Consider the following 22,191-nt stretch of genomic DNA (forward strand, 5'->3'; position numbering starts at 1 on the left):
ATAGATGGTGGTTGCTGAGAATTGAACTCAGGACCTCTGGAGGAACAGTCAGTACTCTTAACCTCTGAGCCATCTCTCCAGCCCCAGAAACATGTTTAATGAAAGAAAATCATCCATCTCAAGACGTGGAGCACCGTGTAGCTATGACCATGTATGAAAACCCCAAGACCATCTAGACTTCTCAGTTCTTTAATCTAGGGCAATCTGCATATGTACTTGGCTTCTCCTCCGTTGCTATTAAAAGGTAATCCTCCTTCAATTTATGGATCAAATATACTTTATCATTTACTGTAAAAAAGAAAAATGACTGCTAGCAGATTGATTTCAGGTCATTTACTATACTGTATAGACCTCTCAGTCCACCATGTAAGTCCTCTAGCTGAAGAAACCTTTAAGAGTCAACTCAATAGATGCTCAGGGGTCTGTAACTGACCAATCCTGGCACAGCCTACTTACTGTTTGAAGGTAACACTAACTAACCTGTGCCTCCACATTCACTTCGCTGGCTCCTCTTCCCAAGTACGGATTAAGACCTGGCCATCAAATCACTTTCATGCCTTCCTGCCCTTTTCACTTAAAGGGGTCAAGTAAATACTCAAGAGAAAGTAAGACATTCTGCAGTGGTAACGTGCTAAGTTTATGCCTAGAGGATCTGTCAGCTTTCAACCAGCATTATCTAGTCAGTTGCACAAAGCAGAATACAGAACTTTGACACCCTCCCTTTTTTCTTTACTCTTACACTTAACCAACTCCAAAGCCTGTCTGAACCCTCCCAATCTCTCATGTCCAGTGACAGTGTTCTTGTCTGATGACATACTGCTTAGGAGCATGAACGGCTGAGAAATTTAGCACATACACAGGGAGGGAAGAAACACCAACACTTCTGTTCACTTTCTCCATCTTTTTGATTTTTTTATTCTTGATTTATAATGTGTACATTATGCGAACACCAAAGTGTGTATGTATAAGCAATATATAAGGAAAACACCGGGCGTTCTGCAATTTGACTACTTTTCAGCAAGAACTGAAACAAGTAACAACCACCACCACCACCACCACCACCAGCTTTTTTTTTTTTTTTTTTGGAGACAGGGTCTTACTGTACAGCACAGCTTCCAAGATATTCCTTAAATCAAAACTCTGAAGCTATATAACCAAGACAGCTGATCAAAAACCAAGACTGTCCCACTTATACAGGTCAGCTGGCTCCTTTTTCATGAGAACCCTATGCCGCCTGTGCCCTTCTTTCTCCCTGCATAATAATTCACAGTATTGCAAATAAGTTGCTTATTAAGAAGCCTCTATCTAAAATAACACAGGACAGCAAGTATCTAAATAGCATAGAATTTTAAAATTCAAGATTATGCAACATTTTATTATAATAGTTTTAATGCTTTTAAAATAAACTGTGCTTTCTATTATGAGGCTTATTATATAGAATTAAATACAAAGCTTTGTCATGTATTATTTGAAATGATACTGACAACTGTTGACACAGGGCTAACAAAATGGCTCGAAGATAAAGGTGTGTGGTGGCCTGAATAGGAATGGCCCCACAGACTCATGTGTTTGAATGCTTAGCTCATTGGAGTGGCACTAATAGGAGATGTGGCCTTGTGGGAATAGGTGTGGCCTTGCTGGAGGAAGTGTGTTACTGGGGGGGGGGGGGGGGGGAAGGAGGGCAGCTATGAGGTCTAAAAAGCTCAAATCCGCTCTCTCCCTGCTGCCTGTAGATCAAGATGTAGAACTCTCAGTTCCTTCTCCAGCATCATAGCTGCCTGCATGCTGCCTTGTCAGTTATGGACTAAACCTCTAACTTAAGCCGGCTCCAATTAAATATTTTCCTTTATAGGAGCTGCTGTGGTCATGGTGTCTCTTCACAGCAATAGAAACCCTAATTAAGACAAGGTGCCTGTCACCAACCATACAAGCCTGGCTGACAAGCAAGTTCAGTTTCTAGAAGATAAGAACCAATTCCGCAAGGTTCTCAGATCTTCACGCGTTATAGACTAGGATGCTTGTGAGCATACCCACACCCAAATACAAATGCTGAGAAACTGAGTATCACCCTCTGAAGTGTAATAACAACAAGGTGCCTTTCTTTTACTATGCTGTATTAGGGCTGAGGAGATGGCTCAGTGGTTAAAGCACTTGACTTCTAATTATGAGGACTGGAGCGTGGATCCCCAGAATCAGTAAGTGTCCAGTGGGCTTCGTGGCCTCGCTGTAATTTCCACTCAGAAGTCAGAAACAAGATACTTGAGCAAGACTTGAAATACCAGCAACTCTGGAGTCTGAACCAGTAAAATTGAAAGCTGGCTACATAGTCAGACTCAGTCTAAAAAAGCAAAATGATGTCCCGTTTCAAGTTCAAGTTGTTTGTAATGCCATGCCATTCCAAACAGATACTTTTTTTTAAAAGATGAAACAGCAGTATATTCAAAACAAAACCAACCAAGCAAGCAAAACAAACCTATTATTTGTTGCCAAACATAAAAATTAAGAGAGAAATTTAAACCAGGTGTCATGTCCCTGCTCTTAAACATCTATAAATGAGGAGCTAGAGATACAACCCAGCAGTTAAGAGCGCTAGCTTGCTCCTAGCACCCACATGGCAGCTCACAACTGTCTGTAACTCCAGTTCCAGGGGACTCAACACCCTCACACAAACATACATGCAGGCAAAAGCAGAAATGAGCATAAAATAATTTTTTTAAAATCCATAAATGTTAATCAATTATTTCAGTTTCAGAAGGCGATAGAATAAACCTAGATTTTAAATACTTCTGGTGTTGTTTCTCCATCATTTTGCTGATCCTCCGCTCCCTACCCTAGTTTTTCAAGACAGGGTTTCTCTGTGTGTAGCCCTGACTGTCCTGGAATCACCAGGCTGGCCTCCAGCTCACGGCGATCTGCCTGCCTCTGCTTCCTAAGTGCTGGGATTAAAGGCGCATGCCACCCCTGCCCGGCTAATTTTACTTTCTTTACTGACAGTTTCTATGTTAAATTTAGCCTTTCATTAGTTGTCCTCAAAACATAAGATAAAAAAGCAACAGAAATAGTCTTTATTCATCAACAATCCATTATGAAAGCCCAGTATCTGCAGGCAGAGCCTAAGGCTTCTCTACTGTGTCATGTAATTGCTGGATTGTTACGTTACACTATCTGCTTAGAATAAGCTGGCTGCTGGGCTAGGCTTGAAGATGCTCAAAGATAACATCTGTACCATTGAATGGAAAAAAGGAAGAACATGGAGGAGGCCAGATGTCCCAGAGGCCATCTGAGAGAGCCCACAGTGAACGTAACTGTGAGCCAGGCCATGTCAGGAGAGGAGGAGGAAAGAGTCAGAAGAGTAAGGAGTAGACGAAAGGGCCAGGTAACCAAACGGCTGCACTATATGGGGAGGGCAGCCCAGAGCAGGGGCTGGGGTATGCCAGGCATACTCTGTAACAAGCAGGGACTGAGGGATACTCGGAGAACCTGGTGGTGCACCTCAGTTAGCCATCTGCCCTGGTTTGAGACTTAACAACCATATTTATCTTCCTAGTGCTATCAACTATTATATACTTTGGGATGTACATAATTAATACAATTTAAAATTTTTTGCAACATTTTTAAACTCTTAAACAAGAAGGTATACTACATGGTAGTTGTGCTATGTATCTATACCTAAATAATTTAGATAGAGGAAACAGAATAAACATGAGGGGGGAAAAAAAGGTATGTAATTTTACAATAAAAGAGTAAGAGAAATACACAAGATCAGAAATATTTTAAAAATCTAGGAATTTTTTCTTTTCTTTTTTAAAAAAGGATTTATTTCTTTATTATGTATACAATGTTATATCTGTTATGTACACTTTCAGGCCAGTTGAGGGCACCAGATCTCATTATAGATGGTTGTGAGCTACCATGTGGTTGCTGAGAATTGAACTCAGGACCTCTGGAAGAACAGCCAATGCTCTTAACTTCTGAGCCATCTCTCCAACCTCCCAGGAGCTTTTTCTTAAAACAATCTTTTGTTTTTCCCAGGCAGGGTTTTCTTTGTATACCCTTGGTTGTTCTGAACTTGCTTTGTAGGCCAGGCTGGCCTCAAACTGTCCTCCCAGTGATCTACCTGCCACTGCCTCCCCAAGTGCTGGGATTACAGGTGTGTGCCACTGCACTTGGTTTCTTACAATGATCTTTATATGCATATTCACCAGCCGTGGTGGCACATGCCTTAATCCCAGCACTCAAGAAAGCAGGGACTGGGAAGAACCTCTGTGAGGCAGAGGGTGGCCTGGGCTACTTCCTGAGTTCTAGGTCCAACAAGGTTACACAGTAAAACCTTGTCTCAAAAACAAAAGAAAAGAAAACTACAGATTGCTATATAACCTAATTTAGTAATTATATAAGCAATCCATAAAAATCTAATTTTGAAACTTTTAATGGACTATAAGGTTGTCATAAACAGCCAAGGAAAACATTCTAACTAAAGGCAAGGAACCGCCTCCGTTCATAGATGTTTCCAAGAGTGAAGAATGCCAGGTTGAAGCAAGTTAACCCTTCTTTTGCAAAAAAATGTGAAACTCAAAAATAATACTGTACTGCTCAAACTGAGGACAGAATACCTGTAACATGGAAGAGATATAATTCTAGCAGATTTCCCAAAGTCTCTATTAAGAACAAGGAAACAATTCTGGCTTCCTGAGAATGAAACTACGGAGATCCAACATCTATTTTATGCAAATACTGAATTACTACTGCACTAAATATACTTGAAAGTACATTTAGTCTAGCTTAATGGGTCTATAAGCACCATTTGAAAAGAAAAATCTGTTTTATGGCATAATATAAGAGAAATACTTTGGAGACCCACTTTTTACATGCAAATAAATGCTACTATATTAGTACTATGGCTAACTCTGGATTTGCTAAATTTATTTATATAACCCAGAAATTAACCATTAAAAATGCTTTGAAAAAATATGGAGAAGAAAGATGTACACCACAAATCTCATGGTACTGAAGTAAGAGCTGGGGTGTAGGTGAGGGTGTGTCTATCGGTATGGGTGATAAAGGAACCAAGACAGTCTGAGAAAGCTGCTTCAGGGTTATCTGGTCCACATGGCAAAATGGAAAGGCTCACCCCGCCCTCCTCCTAGCACTGTCAGTGTCAGTGCAATCTGCAGAAGACTGGGAGGCCCGCTGGTGGGCATTCATCGCTTACCTAGTCAATACTTTCAAACCTGGGGTGTATGAATCCAAGGTTTGAGGGGAAAAAAAAAAAAAAAAAAAAAAAGACAATGTTTCTAAACAAATCCCTCCGTAAAAACTTATCTCTTCTTATAGAAATAGTACTGACATAACAAAATACTCCAACTAGGCATGGTGGTGCACGCCTTTAATCTCAACACTCAGGAGGAAAAGACAAGGCAGATAGATCCCTGTGAAATCAAGGCCAGTCTGCTCTACAGAGTTCCAGGACAGCCAAGGCTTTGTACAGAGACCCTGCCCTGGCTAGTTTTATGCCAACTTGACACAAGCTAGGGTTATCTGAAAAGAAGAAACCTTAATTGAGAAAATGCCTCTGTAAAATATACAAGTGTAGGGCATTTTCTTAATTAGTGGCTTATGGGGGGTGGGGCACAGACCCATTGTGAGCGGTACCATCCTTGGGCTGGTGGTCCTAAGTTCTGTAAGAAAGCAGGCTGAGCAAGCCAGTAAGCAGCAACCCTTTCATGGCCTTTGCATCAACTTCTGCTTTCAGGGTCCTGACCTCTTGAGTTCTTGTCCTGACTTCCTTCAGTGATTAACAGTGTATAAAAGTGTAAGCCAAATAAGCCCTTTGCTCCCCAAGTTGCTTTGGTTATGATTTTATCACAGCAATAGTAACCGTAACTAAGACAGACCCTGTCTCAAAGAAAGCAGAACCAAAACCAAAAGACCTGAACACTTTAAGCAAGCATTTCTCTTGTGAATCATCTTGGAAATTAAACTCACAGAAATAGCAAGCCCACCTCAGAAGAGCCATTTTTAGTAACCGTACAAGTGCATGCTACATTTGCTAAATCTACTCCCCATTCACACTTTGCGCAGTATTTATACTGCCTTGCCGCTATTCCCAACCAAGGATTATCTTCTCTGTACAAGTAAAGGCCATATAAGACCAACAGCTTTCAATTATTTCATCATTCCATTATTACCTAACATCCCATAAAACAGTATCTAAGTACAAATACAAAAGAGATTCTGTCCATTGAGGCTTTTATTCTTTTAGACTATGAGACTATCAAATTTTTAGGAATATTTTATGGATTAATAAAATGCCATAATGATATTCTATATATATCTTCAAAGATACCACCATTTGATATCATCTTTAAAATACTGGCTAGATATTTCTCTCTTGTATAGATTATGAAACCAAGAATACACGATGCTAACTCAGAGGCAACATACTAATGTATATGTGGACATGGGCAACCTGTATAGATGTGAACCTTGTTCAAAATTAAAAGGTAAAATCTGTGGGAGAGGTCTGGGTGCCATTCTGTGTTGCAATTGCATCAAGGTAGAAGTCAGTGTGAAGACCCAGGCATCCCACTCAAGTCCCTACACCCTTTGTGTCCTATAGATAGCAGAGCTACTGAATGAGAGCCAGTAAAATGCTTCTCTAACTCATGAACAAGAACTAAATGACCTCTGCTGACCCCTGCAGCAGTGCAGCTCCTGAAACTCAGGTAAGGCCAGTCTGAAGATGGTGTGGCTACTTGCCAGACATGTAGAAACCCAGCGATGTGAAGCAGACTGCATGACAGCAAGCTTCAGATTAAACTCATCTTCTTTGTTTGTTTTGTTTTTCAAGACAGGGTTTCTCTGTGTAGCCTTGGCTGTCCTGGACTCACTTTGTAGACCAGGCTAGCCTCAAACTCACAGCAATCCACCTGCCTCTGCCTCCCAAGTGCTGGGATTAAAGGTGTGCGCCACCACCGTCCAGCTAAACTCATCTTTTAAAGATTATGAACTCCAACTTTACCCACAAAACTAGCATCTGCTTCTTAGTTTTCATAACTCCATTTCGGAGCAGGACTAGATCTTCGAGCGAAGACTAACATGGTGCTCCCTAAAACTCAAGACATCAATCCAGGAGACTTCATGGAAGTGGGGGACAGAAAAACTCTTAAGAGCGAGATGGAGAGGAATGCTACGAAATGATGTCATCTAGACCTGACCTGAGTGGCCACTGCTCATGAACTCACTACAGCTATGGTTGCCTGCACAACATTACGGCGACAAGATCAGACAGTATTCCGGCAGGAAGCACTAACAGGACTCAATGATCTAAACAAACACGCATGTGTGGTTTAAACGGCAGGTTTTATAAGCCCCGCTGTGGTTTGCCTCCCATGAAGGATGTGTTGCAGGTTTCATATCAGTGAGGCAAGCAACTGGGAGTGCTGCCCTCAGAGGGAAGCAGGTCATTCATATCCATTCCTGCTGCTTTCTAGAACCTTCCAGTGACATGTACAACCACCACCATGATGGCACCGGCTATGAGGCCTCCACCAGAGTTCAGCAGAAGTCTGCGCTGTATACTCCCAAATGTGCTGAACTGTCCGCTAATAAGCTTTTCTTTACAACAATGCAGTTGCTCTTTGGTATTTTGTTATAGGAAAGGAAATGGGCTAAAGTAAAGCCCTTTGATGTTTGACTTCACAGAAGACAACTGGATTTTTCTTCTCTCTGCACCCAGTATGCTGTCTTGGTTGATGTATAATAAAAAACTTTTTTTAATGGAGCCCTTTGTAGCGATCTGGACAGGAACTCTCCCCAGGTATCCTTGAGCCACATTTAATGAATCCCTAAGTGAGGGTTTTAACCTCAAGGGTCCTGATTCTACCTCTGGTTTAGCGAAGAAGATCACAGTAAGAAGCAAACCTGCAGCGTGACCTAGGTACTGCCCTTGGTGATGATGCAGAGTCTGCACGCTGTAAACTGGGTTAACTGTTATTGCTTCATCCACTCAAACTTCTCTTTTAATGACTAAGAAGAGCTAGATAGGAAATGATTTCAGATATAAGTCAATACAAATGCTAAAAGTTAAAGCTAAGCTGAACAGATAAGAACACAGGCATTTAACTGGTTCTTCAAAACCAGTCCCCTTCTGACTCCAATTCTAGCCCACAACTCAACTAGTTCTTGTGGGTAACCGGGAGGACCGACCAAACAAACAACAAAAACAGAGGCAAAAAAAAAGGGGGGGGGGCACGGGGCCCTAACGGGAACACACAGAAAAGCAACCTTTTTGAGTTAATTTAGGCCTAATGCATCCAGTGCAGGTGATGACACCTAATTATTCTCTTTCAGAAAACTGAGAAATAAGTCACCCAAATAAATTACTGTCCGATTGAAAAAGGCTGGCACACTAAGCTGAAAATTTAGACTTTAAGGTATAATATAAGAGGTGGACCAATGGTTGATTAAATAGTTCCTATTCTTTTCAAAAGCTAAAACTTCTTTTCTTTCAAAAAGATCTGTTTATCTTCCTTTTATGCTGTGGGTAATGTTGTCTGTGCACCATGTTATGCAGTACTCCTGGAGAGCAGAAGGCGGCATCAGAGCACGTGAAACTGGAATCACAGGAGGTTATGAGCTGCCATGTGGGTGCTAGGAACTGAAATCAGGTCTTCTGTGAGAGCAGCTTAGCTGTCACTTACTATTTTAACAAATCTCTCAACCTTGATATTTAGTGTGATTCTATCCAAAGAAGGAGTCTGTATAATTAACTTTTGTTCTTTCACCAATCACTGAAAATCAACCAGTCATATTCAGTTCAGGCCCTGTGGCTGCACTCTCCTCATCAGTGTCTAGCCGCAAGACTCTGGACATTCTTTTATCAGCCTCAGGCATTAATAAGAACTTCTGGTTAGATTCAGGTTATTATCTCTATAAAGAACTGGTGATTTTTTAGACTCAAAGCAGCATATAGTTTGGACATTAGTGTTATCATTAAAATGCATAATGTGTTTCCTTTCTTTTCTTTCTTTCTTTACATGGCGTGTTTCCAAGGCTTACTTACCATTTTAGACTTACTTCAGTAGTTTTCAAGTTGACTGCGGCTCTAAGAACATGACGGCGCTTCTCCAGCAGAGAGACGTTCAGACATTCATTCATATTATACAAGATGCTAATAAACAACTAAACTATAGCTCCAACATTGATTCTCTAATTTCCTTTTTCTATTTTCATGAGTACATATGTGTGGGGTAATGTGTGTATGTGCAGGACCAAAGTTAGTGACAGAACTTTATCTGTCATTAGATATGATTTTCTCTCCTCTATCATACCTATGTCTTGTTTTCAGAATAGACTACTGAGAACATGACTGTTATTTCTTCTTTGCATATATGATATGCTCAAACAATGGATGGCCTACTTTTCCATGGAAAACAATTTTTTTACAGGGGGAAGGGGTGAAAGTAAAGAAGCTGGAGAAAATCTGACAAGTCTGCACTTTTTATTTGCAAAAGTTATTCCATATGAAATTTTGTTATTTTGATTAGCATCCAAAATTAACATCGTATACTTTAAAGAGTACCAATGTCTCAGTGTCATCTAATTTCCATGCCACACAGAGTAAGGCCACTCATGTTCTGCAAATGAGGAGACCTCTTAAGAGGGTGTGGTCTGCTCAGCCCCCTCTGGTGATGTGACAAACTGTAAACTTGACTCCAAGTACAAGTTTTTTCACTAACTTACATTGAAGGTCTTAAAATTTTACTCAGAAACCCAAGTAAAATTTTTCTAATTTCTTTTTTTTACCCTAAATTTACTTTCCTCAGATGCCTTTTTAAAAGGAAATGTCTTAGAGGTTTAAATTCACCCCCCCCACCCCCCGAGATAGGGCTTCTCTATCCTGGACTCACTTTGTAGATCTGGCTGGCCTTGAACTCACAGAGATCCACCTGCCTCTACCTCCCAAGTGCTGGGACTAAATGTGTGCGCCACCACGCCTGGCTAGAGGTTTTAAATTTAAAAGCAGAAAAATGTGGTAAGAGGAAATCAAGACACTAGAAAACCTAGCCATCTCCTTGGTGTATCCCCTTCTAAAGCCAGAGGCCCATCTCTCCACACACGTGTGTCTAAATGCTACCTCCCTCCAAGATCACTTCAGGAAAGCTAACAACAAAAGCAGAAGCTCCATCCGAGACTACCATAGGAATCCTTCCCAGACCCAGATGTGTATGACTTTACTACAATTGTACTAATACACTGTGTCCAGAACTAACTTTGCTATCCACTTAGTGACAATTCCTCTGGAGCCTCTTCCCATTCTTTCTATCTCCAGTTAACAGAGCCAACTTCACCAGCACTTCAAACTGACATACCTGGATATTACCTCGAATCAGCATTTACTCATCCCTATATTACAGTGAGAGGAGGTTGAATTTTAAAACAAGATCCAGGAACAAATGCCACTGTCTGACTCTAGGCCCTAGGGCCAGTCTACTGGCCTTAAGCCCAAATACTACTTCTAAAACAATAAATAATAATCACTAAATTCAGAGGGTTTCTATAAAAAAAAAATCACCAGATTAAGATCAGAAACACAGTAGGTAAGCATTAAAGTCCAGCCTTGGGAACTGCTGAATGCCTAAATGAGGCCACAGCAGAACGCTAACACCATGACATGCAGAGAAGAATACACAATAGATAAAAGCTGTCTGCCTCCTCTTCGCTGTGTGGTCCCCTCTCTACTGTTCCAAAGACCAGGCTGCATCTTTGTCACCAGTATCCACCATGCTCACTGCCCCACTTGCTTTTGTTCTACAGTACAGACCTGACTACACGGCTTAGGGCAAATGATAAAATGACCCACAAGACACCACCAGCCCCCTCCCAACCTTTCCAGCCTTGTCTGTTAGGATTTCTCTATGCCCTCACCATGTCAGTTCTCATGCTCCAACCATAACACGGTCTGTTGTTTCCCAATTGTCACACCCCTCCAGCAAAGGACTACTTAGAATATTCTATTGTTGAGGAGGTCCGAATGACTTCTTGTTTGCTAAGTTTGCTCTGACCCTAGAATTTTCTTTCTCATTCCAAAGACTTTACTTCAAACACATTCACAAACGATCCTAATATTCCTGCTTTGTTTCTAGCTAGCTCTAGGCCAGGCGTGAAACCCAAGAAGGGTACCATATGGTGCTACTCTCAGTAGTTACCAGCACAGCAATATGCCTCAAGGGCATTACTGAACATGTAGTTTTTGAGATTATAAGCTTAGTATTGTTCCTATTAATATCAGGCACTTAGAAGAGTAGACAGTAAAACTACCACTAAGAACAAAGTATTCTAGGGCCTAGCATAATGGAGCACTTGGGAGGAAGAGGCAGGAGAATCTCTGTGAGTTCAGGGTAGTTTACATACGGAGTTGTAGGACAGCCAAGGTTACACCGAGACTCTGCTTCAAAACAAAAGAACTCAATAATTCCTGGAAATATTCTGAGATTTTAAAAATCCCATCAATTTTAAGTATATCATAAAGATATTTGCTAAGAACAGTGCTAGAAGTATGCTCACACTACAAATAATGTTAGGCCAACTTTATATTAAAATCAATTTAATCTCAAAACTTACTATAAATTTGATGAAAATTTCAACCATATGAGGGTTATCCTGGCTATGTTCTCATCCACAGTAGTTAAAAAATAAAACAGCAAACCTAGTTGTTTAGTTAATGGTAAAAGATATTTTGAGGTTTTTTTTTTTTGTAAGCTATGTTTAATTATGGTTGAACAAAAACAGAATAAACTGGCATGCTGCTTTCTTTTTTAAAAAATGGACTTAAAGACTCATGTCCTTTTTAAATGATTTAAACAATTTACAAAAATGCTACAAGTCTGTGCAAATTTACCTTGACCGGTCATCATCAGGACTGACATTGCAGCTTATATAATTCATTGCTTTTATCTATAAAAGCCTTATATATACTTGATAAGTAAATTCAAAATAAAAAATTATTGGTATGTATATTTACTTAAACTCAGACAGTTTTCATTGGTGAAAAGTCACCCTGGAGCATTTGGTATAAAAAATGTTAACAGCATGTGATTTCTGTTTTGTTCTTTAAATTCCAAATATAACATATTGTATTTAGTACCTCCTGTACTTTCCAATATATTAGATAATTGCATACCATGTTAAAAACAAAATAAAGGAAAACATTCCTGCCACCTACCTTTTCACCAAACCAAACCAAAAAAAAAAAAAAAAAAAAAAAAAAAAAAAAAAAAAACCACCCTGAAAATATTAAACATACACATATACACAAGGGTAGCTTGTGAAGACTAGAATGACTAGTCTAAAGAACATTGTAATTTTTTCTTAAAAAAAAAAAAAAAAAAGGAGGACTTTGAAGGATGGCAGCAAAAGGGAGAAATGTAAACTCACTGGCTCGGGCATGAAGAGAGAATATGGCTAAGTCATGCTCTGGAGAGCCATGTAGTACTTCAGTTGCTGTGAGCCCTGCCTGCCCACATTAGTCAGAGAAGCTCTCTCTCGGCCCTCTGACTTTTGGTCTATTTTTACTGAGCTTCAGAAAAAGATTCTGTTTGAACAAAGATGTCCATGACCTTAAGTCTGAGAGTCTTGAGGACTTACTGGTAGTGGCAATGGCTGATTCTCTTGTTAACAGTGTAACACGAGAACAGTAAGAGCAATAAGCTGTAAGAGTGAGTATGGAATATCACTCTGTCACAGGCTGAGGGTGTAGCTCGGTGGTATAGTGCTTACACAGTTTAGTTAAACACTCAGCACCATAGAAGGAAGGAAGGTGGAGGGAGGGAGGAAAATGGCAACACACGTGTAAAGAATACATTATGTGCACGTATGGAGATATCATCATGCAAACCATTGTTTTGTACAAATAATATATACCAATAAAAAATTTAAAGACACAAAAATGTAAGAAACAGGCAGACTGATGTACACAGTAGCTCCGCCTTCAGAATATATTTGTTCTTGTGCTCCTGGTCAGTTGTGTTGGGCTACAGTTTACAGAAGAGTCTGAAGCAAGCACAGCCTGGGTTAGCAGAAACCCAGAAAACCATTTCAAGAGTTTTGTTTTTTTGGTGTGTGTGATTTTTGTTTTGGTGGTGGCTGTGAACCCAAAGCAAAGAGCTTTAGCAAGGGAAGACAAAATGATACTGCTTTTCAGGATTATTGGGTATGTTTGTGTAGATGGGTTGGAGGGGCCAGCACAACAATACTAGGTAACGACATAACTGTGAGAATCTGCAAGAAAGGACCAAGTAAGGCCACTCCAGGTTCTTTTTCCTTGAAGACAGGAACTCTCTGTAACTCTGGCTGGCCTTGAACCCTTGACTCTGCTGGCTTAAAGGCATGCACCGCCAGGTGACACTCCAGATTCTTTACTGGTTTATTTGTTTATTTTATGTATGAGTGCTCTATCTGCATATACACCTGCATGTCAGAAGAGGGCATCAGATCCCAGTATAGATGGTTGTGAGCCTCCATGTGGTTGCTGGGAATTGAACTCAGGACCTCTGGAAGAGCAGACAGTGCTCTTAACCACTGAGCCATCTCTCCAGCCCTGCTCAGATTCTTAACATTTATTTCTTCCCATGCTTCTGCTTCAAGGACCATTAGTGTCATCAAAATTCAGAAAACAGTATTTTTAATAAAAATTCCCTAGATAAATCAAATAATCAGGATCACAGCAAAATGACTACTAGCTGTGTGCATTTTAACAACAAACTGTAATAATACCCATTGATAAAAAACAGTATTTCCCACTTGATAAAAACAGAAGACAAAAATCACCATTAACAATAATGTGCATTATGTTAAGTGACATTTAGTTCTTAACTGGACCCTCATTTGAAGGCTGAGAAATGGCAGTTGGTTGCAAACACAGCCATACAGAAGCTGCTGTGCACACACCCTTTACATTATGTAAGTGGCCTATTTAAGGTATATGGATCATGATTCTAGTTTCTTCCCCAATAACTACAGGGTAAGTCTATTCCTATAATGTATACTAATAAAGTATTATGCCAACACAAAAAGTACAGTGTCTACAAGAAATAATTTATGAGGCCAGACTTTGCTGTCTTGTTTTTGAACTTAAAGACAAACCAGAGTAAGTTCCAGTGGTTTGTTCCCTCAAAATAGATCCAATATGAGAAGAAAATACATTCCTTATAGATACTGATTTCCCCAGAACAAGACTATATAGAACAGGTACATGTACAATGACATGAAGCATTCTGCACATCACGAAATGCTATTCCTCTGAAATTCATTTTTAAAGGAGGCAAAGGAGTCAGGTGTCTTAATCCTTTTTGTGCTTTAAGATATAAATATAACATTTATAATAGTTTTTTGGAATTCTGTAAGATCAACAAGACATCAATATTTCATCTGGCTGCAATACTCTTCATTAAACTATATGAATTTTATTCAGAACATTTATTATCATTAAAATCACCACCAAGCATACAACACAGGAAGGAGCAATTATATTTGTATTTTTATATGTAACATTTTCTGATTATTAAATTTATTGCTCTAGAGAACCACACTTCTGTATACTTTTTTTTGTTGTTGTTTCTTAAACCAAAACAAAACTTAGTTTATCTCTAACATAAGGTTTTGAATACTCGAACTTTTAAAAGTGAATTATTCTATTCTCCCTTTTAAGCAACATGTAGTGTAAGAATCCAATTACTGGTATGTCTGACCAGCTGAGGGCATGCCTCAAATCTTTAAACAACCTTTTAGAGCAGGGCTTCTCAACCTGTAGATCATGGCCCCCTTGGGGATTGAGCAATCCTTTCCCAGGGGTCCCCTAAGACCACCAGAAAGCACACATATTTACATTATAATTCATAATAGTGGCAAAACTACAGTTAAGCAGCAACGAAAATAATTTTATGGTTGGGTGTCACCATAACATTAGAAACTGTATTAAAGGGTCACAGCCTTGGGGAGGTTGAGAGCCACTGCTCTAGAGCCAAACTCTTATCCCTTTAAATCTTATTCTAACTTGAAGTCCTTGGGCTTGGTGGTGGCTTAAAAAGCGTACTTTAGGAACTTGTATTTCTTGGCAGAAGGCAAATAAACACCAGGCATAGTGGCCTGATTGAAATCCCAGCTCCTTGGGAAGCAGAGGCAGTAGGATTGCCTGAAGCAAAGAGCTTGAGCAACACAGAGGCCTTGTATCTCTGGTGGCTTTTATGTCCTAGTATCCAAAGTTTTTAGAGCTGGGTAAAAGAAGTTTCATATGAGGTTTAAATAGTAATTAAACTAATTAAACTCGCAGCATCATTCTTCTAGATTTCACTTTTTTGTTTGTTTGTTTTGTTTTCTGTTTTTCAAGACAGGGTTTCTCTGTGTATCTCTGGCTGTCTTGGAACTCTGTAGACCAGGATGGCCTTGGACTCAAAAGATCCACCTGCCTTTGCCTCCCAAGTGCTTGGATTAAGCATGTACACCACCACACCCAGCTAGACTACACTTTAAACACAAACAAGTAAGAGTTCACATTTTTGTAGAAAGTAACTTAAGGAATTATTTTAAGTTGACAAGAAAGGTTTGCTTTAACATATACATAGCATTTCTGCTGAAGAATACTGGGAAAGCACAGACACTTTACCTGCTTCCTGTGAATTTAACACTTCTAAGGCGTGCATCATGGCACTTGCGAAGACGTTGGCATCCTCTTTGCTGCCAAAGTTGAGACCATACACCTGTCTAGCATCCCGCCATTGGTGGAAAGTCTGTGTAGCTTGATTGTACTTCAGCCCTTTAGGAATGGCACAATTTATCACGACCTAAAAGACAATAATTCATTATAAAGCCAGATAATAACTGAGGGAAACAGAAACCACCGCAGATCCTCATTGGAGGTATTTATTTAAACTTGTTCCTATTAGACTTCGTCAGACTAGTTGGAATAGTTGCCTAGGGTTTATAGAAGTCAGTCTCATGGAACGTAAGCTATCTTATGTAAAAGGGCTGCTTAAAAACAGTAAACCAATAAAAGAAGAGCAACGCACATTATTAAATATACTTTAACTTTTGTTGGAAAATTACAAATACAAAAATGGGACATCAGCTGTAAAGGTCCTTTTGACACCTCCCATCCTGAAAGAATATCTCTAGTACTACAAACTTGTTTTATAGGACTTTGTTTTTGATTAAAAACAGAGTCACAGGATCCATGCTGAGAGATGCACCTGCCTTCTTTCCTCAAGTTCACATTTAAGAGTCATCCACTATATGTACGACCATGGTTTGTTACTTTTCATTGCTTTATGAGATAGTCCTTTGTATAAAATACCAACTTACCCATTCTTGCACTAACATTTTTACTGCCCCAAATGTGTGGCTATTACAAATAATGACATGAACATTCTATGAATCATTTCCTGATATACACAGTGTATGTTTTTACTGAAAAGGCCCCTACAAGTGGGACTATATAGGTCTTATGTATATTTAACTTTAGTGGAAAACTTCACTAGCTTTCTAAATCTGCTCTATCATTTGCTATTTTGTAGCAATATACAAAAATTTGCTGACTCCATATCCTTTGTAGCATTACCACTGATATGTTGGTCTTTATTTTATAGCAATCCTTGTGGGTTTGAATGTGTGTGTATTTGTATTTTAGTGCGTATTACATTACTCTGATCACTAATGAGGTTCAATACATTTTTAAGTTCTGTAAAAATAAATAATTATGTTGTGTTTGCATGACTGGGTTCAGAACAGGGCAAGCATGTCATGATACATTGTGTGAAGGTAAAATGACAACTTTGTAGCTTTGGCTCTCTTTCCATCCTAATGCAGGCTCTAGGGATAGAACTCTGGCTGCCAGGCTGCGTGGCAGGTGCCTTTACTCACTTAGCCCCCTTTTTGTGTGTGTTCCATTTGCTTCAAGATACATCTTTTATGAATTCTTGCTTATATTCATTAACAAACCTATGGCCCATTTTTGTCCTAAGTGATCAATCTTTTCCTTCACATACGATCCCAAAGTAGACATTTATATAACAAATATCTTGCCCCATTTCTGTAACTCACCTATTTGCTATCAGTGAAACTGAGAAAAGTCTGCTTTCTTTTATTTCAAATTAGGAAGACTTTTCTCCTTTAATGTTTTTGTATTCTGTTTAAGACTATTTCTCCATTTAGGTTATGAAAACACTACTTCACTTTGTCTTAGAGGGCCTTTAGTACCGTGACCGTTAGCATCTGCATCTCCAGTCCAGCTGAATTGATTTAAGCCTATGGCGTGAGATGGGTTCAAGCTTCCTGTTTGTTTCCCTTTGCCACCAAATGATTCACTCCTATTAACTAAGCTGCAGGCTTCCCTTCTGTCACAAACTGAGGTTTATCTCACTGGTCAATGTATCTAATATTTCCCCAACTATAGTGTCTTCACCATGGAAAGGTCTCAGCTTTCAGACTTTGTCCTTCTAAACTGTTCCTCATTGTCTTAGCTATTTTTGGTCCTTTGTGTAAAGCTACCATTACACTTTAACTGTCAATTTCCAAATTTAAGATTGTACTAAAGCTAATGGGACAACTTCATCACTGATGTCACAGAGCTATCTGGTACTTCCTGAGCTCTCTGTATTAGTATCTTGGGCACCTATTATTACATTTCTCAGCTTTTTGATAAAATAGTTATTTGTTGTGGTTTAAAAATGTCCTCAATAGGCTCATATTTGAACATTTGGTGTTTGGCAAAGGTGTAGAACTTTTAGAAGGCTGAGCATTTCTAGAGGATTATGTCACTGGAGACAAGCCTTGAAGATCTACAGCCTGCCTTCGCTTCCTGTTCACTCTGCTTCCCAGCTGGAGATGCAATGGGACCGTTAGATTGCTGCTCCTCCCTCAGGTTGCTTTAGTCAGCATATTTTATTACAGCATCAGCTAAGTGACTAACGCACTATTGAAAACAGTATCGACTAAACGCTTTATTTTCTAAGTCAGATGGAAACCATCTCTAGTAATGACAACAGATCTAGAGTACCTATTAAACTTATTTTGATTCTAACCTATTACTAACCCAAGATTTATTAATTATAACATCTTGCTAATCCTCATGACTTATGTTCATGCTTTCTCCCTTCAAATACATAATCTTTGTACAGTGTATTTCCTTTTTCCTTCCTATATCTACTGGAAAACAACAATATTAAAAAGATGTGGCCAAAGGCTGGGTATGGTGGCACACGCCTTTAATCCCAGCACTTGGGAGGCAGAGGCAGGCGGATCGCTGTGAGTTTGAGGCCAGCCTGGTCTACAAAGTGAGTTCAGGACAGCGAAGGCTACAAAGAGAAACCCTATCTTGAAAAAAAAAAAAAAAAAGTAAAATAAAACAAAATAAAAATCAGTTACAATGTTGTCCTTTCTCAAAGTTTAGATGAAAGAATTTGATTCCTGTTTTGTTTTTGAAGATAGGATCTCACTATATAGCCCTAGTTGGCCTGAAACTGGTTAGTTAAACGAGATTGGCCTGGAATTCAAAAGATCTGCTTGCTTCTGCCTCCCAAGTGCTACTATTAAGCATGCTATTCCTGGGAGATTTCTTAAATTTTTATTTATTTTTGGTTTTTTGAGGCAGGGCTTCTCTGTGGCTGTCTTGGACTCTTTTTGTAGACCAGGCCAGCCTTGAACGCACAAAGATCCACCTACCTCTATTTTTAATTCCAGCACTCTGGAGGCAGAGGAAGGCAGATTTCTGTGAGGCCAGCCTAGTCTACAAAAAGAGTTCTAAGACAGCCAGGGCTACACACAGAGAAATCCTGTCTTGAAAAAACAAAAAGAAAAGAAGGTTCGACAGGGGGCTGGACACTGTGAGGACTACTGGCTGCTCTTCTAGGCAACTGGAATTCAGTTCCTAGCGTTCATACAGTAGCTTACCACCACCCAGCACCGGAGAGTCTGATGCCATTTGATTCAGACATGCACGCAGGCAAAATTCATACACACGGGGGGGGGGGGGGGGGGGAAGAAATGTTTAACAATTTTTACAAGGTTTTGTCACACAGTTTTCATTTTGTTCTCCATAGCAGCAGTATGTGACATGTCTCTAACTTAAAGGAGCACTCTGCAGGAGCACTGATGAAGAGAAAGCAGACGCATTGCTCAGTTCCTGACAAGCAGTGATTGAGTGGGGTTTTTATTAGAGAAACAGGAGAGGAGACTCATGTTCCGTAATACAGTGAGGAAAGCGGAGCACAGAAGAAAAGCAGAGGCGAGGGAGGAGGACAAGGACACACATCAAGGCAAGAGGTGAACTCATTCCTGTAGACTAACCCAGAACTATGAAACCTTCTCACCAGAGAAGCACTGATTTTTGTTTGTTTTGTTTTTTGAGATAGAGTTTCTCTGTGTAGCCTTGGCTGTACTGGACTCATTCTGTAGACCAGGCTGGCCTGGAACTCAGAGATGCGCCTGCCTCTGCCTCCCGAGTGCTGGGATTAAAGGCATGTGCCACCACCGCCCAGCAAAGCACTGCATTTTTAATCGGGTGCCCTAAGAGTTCCACTGCTCTATAATCTATGTTAGTCAGTAAGTTATGTAAGGAAACTGCAGTTTCTATATCCCAGGGAAACTCCTAAGTCTCTTCAGACAAAAAGAAGACTTTCTCTGTCTTCTTATGAGATATAGCCTGAGTCCCAATATTTGTATAAGTACCAGTTTCAAATGCCCATTCCCTATACACATGCATGACTATTATAAATCCTTTGCTGTCACCAGTCGACAAACCAATTTAAAATCCAGGGTTCCTGCAGCATCTGTTTACATTACACTTACTGGAAAATTATAGATCTAACTTTCTTTTAGCAACAACTCACAGGGCACCAGACAGAATCTAGCTATATTTTCCCTGCACTTTGTGGCAGAATGGTTTTAAACATTAGTTAGATTACAACTTTGGAAAACACTTTTCCAAAGGTAATTAGTAAGTCTCCAAACTGTAAAAGTTCCTGCTACTAGTATACAGTGAACTGTAAGGCCTGATTACCTCTCCCTTGGCCTACAACTCCTAATCTGGATTTGACAGGGACTAAGTAAGACATCAAGTTATCAGACAACCTACTTACTTTCTTGAAATGTGTAATAGGGATTACTAAAGCTTGGCTGTCACTTTAGAGATGAACTAGAAAGAAAAGCCCAATTATTCCAGCAACACTAATGGCTACCACTTTTTTATTATCAATTATGAATTTGACAATACCTTGTGAAACCATTTATACTTTCAAGTCATTTCTCTGGCCTCATAAACTATACCTTTGACCAATAGGTAGGTAGGTAAGTAGATAGACAAATGAATCCTATGAGCATACAATGTGCTCCTTACATTATACTTCCTATGTGTCTATTCTGAATTTAGATTATAGAAACTGGCTGGTTGGATGGTCAGATATGACAATCTAATGAAGATGAAAAAACTCCTGCTCAGTGAGGCTTGGCGAACATTATTTTGAATTCCAGATCCTACAAAGCACCAAGAGAAAACAGACTCCCAAGCACTGTCCACATGTTTGCTCCCACATGTGCAAGTCTGCACACATATACATGCATGCATTCACAAACACAACTATAAAGGATTTTAGCAGACCCTTACCTGATGGTCTTGAATCTTTCTGCCCACCACTCTGAATGTGTTGTTGCCTGTATGGTGATAGATATGCACTCTGCTGAACCCAGTTGAGCCACCCGCTGGCACCCACTTCTTATTGGCATCATCGTAAACCATCACAGCAGCTCTTGCCTGGCAGATACTCTGTTCACTGTAGAAAATAAAAATCAAACGAGATATTTAAAATATGCTAGGTATGCCCAAGAGGCATGAGCTAGGGTTAGCCAATGTGGTGTCAGTTAACAATCAACAGGGAGGGGGGCTAGAGAGATGGCTCAGAGGTTAAGAGTACTGGCTGTTCTTCCAGAGGTCCTAAGTTCAATTCCCAGCAACCACATGGTGGCTCACAACCATCTATAATGAGATTTGGTCCCCTCTTCTGGCCTGCAGGCACACATGCAGGCAGAAAAGTGTGTACATAATAAATAAATTAAAAAAAAAAAAAAAAAAAAACAATCAACAGGGAAAGATAAAAGCAAAGCATAATAAAGGGAAGGTGTGGGATCCATACAAATACAAGACCATAAGTATTTTATTCTAAATGCATCTAGTTTATTATCAAGTTGAATATATCTATTAATACAACTATAAATTAATCATCTAATACTTGTTTAAGTATATGATGGTGACCTATCTGAGATTATTTTCTCCTTGCTGACAAAATTACTTTTATAATCAGGATCACTTCAAGGTCTCTAACAAATTTAGACAAAGCAGTATCTGTTCTTCAAAACAGGAAGATGAAGGCCAGGCACGGTGGCGCACACCTTTTATCCCAGTACTCAGGGAGGCAGAGGCAGGTAGATCACTGAGTTCGAGGCTAGTCTAGTCTACAAAGCGAGTCCAGGACAGGCAAGGCTACACAGAGAAACCCTGTCTTGAACCACCCACCAACCCCAAAAGGGAAAAACAAAGCAAAACAAAACCCAAGGAGATGAAATGAATAATCAGTGGCTGACAACATGACTAACTCCTTTTATTCCCTCTTGTCAAGTTAATATCCCACACATGAACATCTTTCCCCCATTTCCTTTAAAGTGTAAGAATAAGGGGCTTCAGAGAAAGCTCAGGGTTAAGAAAGCTTACTGCCCTGCACCCCAACTGAGGCCCAGCATCTAGGCTGGACAGCCCACAACCACCTGTAACTTCAGCTCTAAGAGACTGGATGCCTCTGGCTTCCACAGGTATCCACACTCACATGCACACACCCACAAACACACATCACTAAAAACAAAAGTTTAAGACTAAAAGATGATTTCTAAGGATCCTACTACATTCAAAATCCTATTCTCCACAGATAAATACTAAAAAAGTTGAATACCAGAGTTTTCGGCTGCCATCTGTCCCAATTACTTGCTGCTACTAAGTAATACTGAGACATACAAATAAAACAGAGATGAAGTCAATTTCTTTCTAAACATTTTTTTCAAACAGACACACAGCTAACTACAAACACAATTAAATGCAGCTTCTAGAGCAGTAGCTCTCAACTTGTGGGTCGTGACCCTGTATCAGGTCTC

General features: G+C 39.8%; 1 protein-coding gene across 6 annotated transcripts in view; it reads right to left on the reverse strand.

Annotated features, from left to right (window-relative positions):
• Positions 1–22,191, reverse strand: part of Enah (ENAH actin regulator) — a 106,383-nt gene that overhangs the window by 32,801 nt on the left and 51,391 nt on the right. For all 6 annotated transcript variants that reach the window (XM_051148035.1, XM_051148036.1, XM_051148040.1 and 3 more), the window contains exons 2-3: positions 20,657–20,822; positions 15,665–15,842 (exon numbers count right to left, since the gene is read on the reverse strand). In XM_051148035.1, the coding sequence (XP_051003992.1) occupies positions 15,665–15,842; positions 20,657–20,822 (344 nt within the window). The remainder of the gene's footprint in view (positions 1–15,664; positions 15,843–20,656; positions 20,823–22,191) is intronic.

The sequence above is a fragment of the Acomys russatus genome, chromosome 6, assembly GCF_903995435.1.
Source record: "Acomys russatus chromosome 6, mAcoRus1.1, whole genome shotgun sequence".
Lineage (NCBI taxonomy): Eukaryota > Metazoa > Chordata > Mammalia > Rodentia > Muridae > Acomys > Acomys russatus.